Source organism: Artemia franciscana, chromosome 3 (genome assembly GCF_032884065.1).
Source record: "Artemia franciscana chromosome 3, ASM3288406v1, whole genome shotgun sequence".
Classification (NCBI taxonomy): Eukaryota; Metazoa; Arthropoda; class Branchiopoda; order Anostraca; family Artemiidae; genus Artemia; species Artemia franciscana.
This window is the reverse complement of record NC_088865.1, coordinates 10,847,141-10,853,324: the sequence shown is the minus strand read 5'-3', so window position 1 is coordinate 10,853,324 and position 6,184 is coordinate 10,847,141. Positions and strand designations below refer to the sequence as shown.

At 36.0% G+C, this 6,184-nt stretch overlaps 1 protein-coding gene across 1 annotated transcript in view; it reads right to left on the bottom strand.

Moving 5' to 3' along the window:
- The window catches only part of LOC136025452 (zinc finger protein 570-like), a 7,481-nt gene extending 3,908 nt beyond the window's left edge, over positions 1-3,573 (bottom strand). The window contains exon 1 of the mRNA XM_065701483.1: positions 3,462-3,573. Coding sequence (XP_065557555.1) covers positions 3,462-3,573 — 112 coding nt within the window. The remainder of the gene's footprint in view (positions 1-3,461) is intronic.
- Between the last annotated feature and the right edge of the window lie 2,611 nt (positions 3,574-6,184).

Genomic DNA, 6,184 nt, shown 5'->3' with positions numbered 1-6,184 from the left:
AACCAAGGGGGCAAGTATACCTACCTCCTAGGTGATTTTCATCATAAGAATCCCAGTGACTCGTACGCAATGGCACACATTTTGCTTGCACTTGCAACCAACGCTTTGCCCTCTACGGTAGGTTTAGTAAAATTCCTCTTCATACACTATTTTAATCTGTTGATAAAATCTTAATGTGTACGAATTCTCAGCACCAGTAAGCCAAAGCTGAATCTTCAGGCTCTTCAGGGGTGAATCCAACATATTCAGCAAATTATCAGGTTTACAATGGGGAACCTGGCATAAATTATGCGCCCATGAGAAGCTAGCTTTATCCAGCAGGGATTTAACTTGTTTTAGCCTTGCTGCCTTTTTAGTAGATTTCAGTATCTTATCGTAAGCCGCCTTCGCTAAACTGTTATCTGGCCATTGTAATATTTGTAACCAAGATTTGATCATCTGTAAAATCCTCTTACGAAGCAAATTCGGTAAACCCAGGTCACCTGTAAGGACCAAACTACTAAAACTGTTGTTCGAGTCTGCTAGTTTTTGTTTAATATATCAACTGCAAGAACTCCAATCACTATAGTGGTCCCCTACAATCCGCAACCATAATGGGCAACTGGTAGGATTTTATTCATGAAGAGGCACTTTTGCATTTTCATATTCCTAATTCCCATTATGTATCGTGAAAAGAGAAATCACCAATGCTACAGCACAAACACAAAAAAAAAGACAGAAGGAGAAAAGGAAGACTGTTTTCCTAAATTAGTGATTAATATAGACCAGCACTTGAATGAGGCCTTAACCCTACTCATCCATACAATCACATAGGTCAAACAGCATAGCCACACACAATCAACCATAAAGAATAATCCATGGACAGGCAGTCATGCCGTCAATAAGTATAAGTCGTCATTTACCGAACAATAGAAAAAATAATATAGACAAATAATTCAGAGGCAACACCCAACATAAGGGCTCATCAGGAGAATACACTGGCCTATATAGGGAGCACGTATCACAAATTCTTGTATCTGGGGGCTATGTTTATCGACTCACCTTTATATGTAAATTAATTATCATGCAATTTCATTATTGTGTTAATAAATCATATTATTAATCATAAGTAAACTAAAACCATGTAATGCGTTGCGTCTTCCACTATGAAAAATGATAGTCTCAGTCTTGGATGCGTTAGCTTCAATTTCTTTGATTCTAAGTAAGCCTCAACTAAATTCAGGGTAGTTTGAAGTTCCTCGGCTGAATTGGCCACTAAAGCCGTGGCATCAACGAACAGTAAACAAGAAAATAGAGCATTCGCTAGTGAGACGGCCAGAGTCCATCCTTGTCTCAAGGTGCTTTGCCAAATCATTAATGTATAAATTGAAATGCTTCAGTGACAGCGTGTCTCCTTGATGGACTCCTTTGAAGGTTTTAATGGCCTTGACACACCTTGTTTAGCACTGAACTACAGATAAAATAATCTTATACATACTAGTTAATATTTAATAAAGGGCCTATGTGGCCCTATCTGAACTATGTAACAAAATAAAATAGGTCTATAAATGGTATCAACTGCTTTCTCAATGTCGAGGAAAGCGCCATAAAGCTTATCCATTCCTCTGCAATATTTTTCCACGAAAGCTTGAAATATAAAAACTCATTCAGTTTTTTAAGACCCCTTTCGACATCCTCCTTGAGTCTCGCTTATAATGTTACCATTCTCTACCCAGCACCGTAATCTAGCCACCAAAGCCTTTTCCAAAAATTTGCTAATAATTGGCACCAGGCTTATTGGGTGATAATAACTATGCATCATGCGGTCACCCATTTTTAATATCGGCTTTTAATCCGACATATTCCTTGCTGATGGTGTAGTAGAGGGCACTCCATCAGTACCTGGAGAAGATCCTCCACAGTGACTCTTAATACTTTTCTTTAATTCTTTATCTGATATCTTCTGTATGAGCTGGTAAGAATTCTCTGAGAGAGGGAATTTACTAATAACTGAATCAATTGACTTAGTATGCACTTGCGGGTAAATGGTTGGGATAGCTAAGTCCTTTTGACCCTCCAGGTTTTCGAAATGTGTCGGCCGGGAATACGTAGACTGGTCTACGTTGCGCATGCAAGCATTTCCAGAATTATTTCATACTGGTTGATTTGCAGGTTTGAAAACAATTTTCTTGTTCTTTAATTTTGTATAAAAGTTTCTTCCTTTTTATAAAAGTATTGCGTTGCTTTCTAGCTAATCTAAATGCTAATAGGGCTTTGTGTGGTTCCTCTGAATGAGTACCCTTCTTTCCCTTTTTCAATAAACTAAATAAGCCCAACTTTCTGAGTTTATACTCATCATCAGAAGGACCAATTTTCGGCGGTGTTTTTTTTTTTTTTTTTTTCAGGACCCGGCCTACTTCTTCTTGGAGAAATTGTATCAGTGAGAGAATTGTGACAGTCCAAAGAACTGTCACTTAAATCCTTTAATGTAGCCAAAATCTTTTTCGAACCAAATCGAGCCTCAAGTGTCTTAGTTCTTAAGCGTCCTCAGTCCAATCCTGACATAACTTTTTTGTCCTTAGGGCTTGACTTTTGCAGCTGACATGGAGAAAGGTAAAATTAGCTACTCTTCTAATTTGGAGAGAACGTTTATTGGAAAATAATGTTAACCCAGCACGTAGAGAACCTCAAAATTGAAAACACCAGAAGCAAACTCCACGTATACCAAAGCAACATCAATGACACTAGAGTTTGACCCTGAGAAGCAGGTTTACTCACCTTTACCTCCGTCCTTACTAAATCTTCCCTTATAAATTTCTGATCCATTAAATTCACCGTATGCTAATAAATTTCTCCCCCAGTTAAATATTTGCTTAGACAAGTCGTCAATGCTCCTTGACATCCCGAAGACCTTTGGTAGGATTGTTGCGTTCTCATTTAAAAAAACTCATTTTTTAGCTGAAATAGTTTGGAAGTATGCGTATTAAAATCACTTAATGCAACCAAACGGTCCCCAGGAAAGTTCTGTGGTATAAATTGCGGTTCTTCATTCAACATAATCCGCGTATCTTTGGAGGAATATGAACTATTTTGTGGCGCAACATATACAGAACCATCTCTAAAAAAGGAATTTTCACACTTAAATCCACCCCACACTATGTTCTCTGATTGGCTGGCAAGTCTTACTGCAGCAGAAAAAGACGTCTAACTAAAAAAAAATAATCATACCACTATAATTCTGGTTTGCCCTTGGAGGTTTTTCTATTCACTGCAAACAAAAAATTTTCTATTCAATGCAAATCAATGTATTTTGCACTTTAAAACCTTGAATATTCCAGCACCCAATTCTAAGCACACGGTTAACAGAAGGGGGTACATGACCACACTGATTCTAGTCCTCATCACTCATATTCTCTGGGGACTCTCTGCCCCTACCTTTTGAAGATGAATTCAAAGCAGTTTCAGAGGCTCTTTAATTTCACCACACCTCTCAGCAGTGCTGTTCTTGCTTACTCTGTGAATTCCTGTCTTGACAGCATCTTTGGGACTAATGGTCCTTTCTAATCGTCTCTTTGATTTTCTGCGGGTATCCATTTTGCGAGTTTAAACAAGACAAGCCCTGTTTTTGCTGGTGCTGGCTCTAAAGTTCGTACTTTGAGAATTGAACTCCTGGAATTGGGAGTTAGCTTAATGGATCTGTGAAATAAGGCAAAGTACTAGCCTTAGCAGCCCTCAAAGCTATCTTCTCGGTAACTAGGTCATAATAAAATGTTTGACCTTCAATCAAGAGGCTTGTCCCTCTTAGCCTGGCTTCTTGTTCACATAACAAAGCCTCATTCAGCTACGGTTTGACTTCTTGACGTGACTTCAGCTCTAAATATGTATAGTCTGGAGCTGCAGAAATGATCAGGTCCTCTAATGTTTCTGAGGACCCGACCATACGCAGGACTCTGACGAAGTTACCTATTGTTACATTTTTCCAAGATAGGGCATCCCATCCCGGGTTCAATTGTCCTTGGGTGAAAAACGTCTTTAACGTCACGTCTGATCAGACTGACTTTGAGAAAATAGCGCTTTATTGTCACCATAACCTCTTCAACGAGACTTCTTGGACGTGGGCTAGTTAATTTCAAAGGGTAAATGATCAAATTTTGCTGATTAATCTCTTTCTCAAGTCGTTCAGACCTTTTCTTTACTTTATCTAGTTGGTTTCCAAGTTGGTCGAAATCAGATCATACTGCTTCATTGCGACTGTATGTTACGAATTTGGTGGGATCCCGGTTGATTCCACCATTTCCTATTTGTCCTTAAACTCTTCCCAAAAATATTTTGTTGAGAATAAATCACGAAAAACGAAGACTTGATAGCTAGGGTCGCAATTGAAACCCCTACTTTCTTTTCACACAGAAAGATGTATGTTGTTTTTTAAATTTTTTAAAAGACAAGATAGTTTTTGATCCGATTTTGTGATCGATTTGGTTCAATTGTGGATTTCTCTGTGATTAGTGTAAGACAAAGTTAATGTAATTTCTGTTATTTTAACAAGTAATATAACGGTTTTCTTCATTTTCATCTTTGTTGAGATAATCGTTGTAATTCCTTATATATTTTTTTTTTTTTGGAAAATGTGTTTTTCTCCTTTTCTTTGATGTACTCCTAGAGTTAATTTTTTCTTGTAGGCACTAATAGATAAAACAGCAAAAAACTTCGATGCCTCTTTTTATGCTTCGTAAGGGTCCATGACAAGACTACAACACAAGTTTAAAACCTTTTTACTATAAGTCTGTGTTTTATGAAAATAGTGCTTTTACACTCAGTATTTTTATTTTTATTTATTTTTTGTAGTTCCTTGAACGTTCTTGAAATTTAATCATAATTTATTATACTTCTTTAGTTACTATTAAATTTACAGAAAGAGGCATCATGACGTAGGTCGCAGCTCTCCAAATCCAATGAAGCATAAATACCTTCTGCTTTTTATTAATTTAAAAAACTAATAAACTAAAAAAAACTATTAATAATTTAAAAGAAGAACAGGAATGAAAAGTTTTCCACAAAACAAGTTCTACGATAGAAAGTAAAGAGCGCCATTAAGCCAAAAATGAGCAGAAATAAAGTCAAATGGCTTTGAAGCGTAAAACAAACACAAATCACCATAAATAAGTACATGAAGCTCAAAACGAATAGAAATTATAATAAATAGCCGAGTAAAACTCAAAACCAGCAAAAATTAACAGTAAGGCCGACCATTCCCATGCCTTTGCAAGACCACAACATAATTTGCACTTTACTGAAAGAAAAAAAAAAACTTGCGGATTTTCGTACCGTGGATTTTCAGTTACATGTGTTATACATATACTGATATTTATTTCTTATTGTTTTAATATATTTTTTATTTATTAAAGAAAAAAGTGAGAACATTTAAGATGTATTTTGTATTCAGTAAAGTACATATTATGTTCTGGTCTTGCGATGGTATAGGGATGCTTGGCCCTGCTCATGTTGATTATTGCCCATTTTGAGTTTGATTCGGTTATAGGTGGAATTTCTGTTCGTTTTGAGTTTCATTTATTTATTGATGGTGATTTGTAATAGTTTTACGCTTGGAAAATTATTTGTCTTCATTACTGATCATTTTCGGTTTAATGGAGCTCTTTAATTTTCTTTATAAAACTTGTTTCGCGGGAAAAGTTTTCTAAATTAATTTCTGTTCTTTTTTTATTGACTTGGTCTTTTTCATAGAAAATTTTTTATATCTTTTCTTTTTTTTTGTGTAAGAATCTGTAGTTTTGCTTGCTATGTGTGCATTGGAGAAGCTTTTTAATAATTTTTTATTCTGGACACAAATAGTATTGTTCAGTTTAATTTAATACCTCCTCAAATTTACCTGAGACACGAAAGTTTATATCATCCCCGAAAAATCATATGTATGCTCTTTAACAACCTGGATAAACTTACACTCTTTGATCTGTTAAAATTATAAGAGCTAAAGTAGCAATAGTAGTAGCTGCCAAAGTCTTAACTTAGTACCCGCTGTCGATCTTGATATATTGCTGAGGCATCTCATTGGCAACCATACACACAGTGCCTTTCATTTAGTTTTAAAATAACATTTAGTTTTAAAGAATAATGGGCCAATTGCATAATTCTGGGGGTCGACATACCCAATATCCCCAGTGACCTAGTTGTTGGACCGTTCTACTAT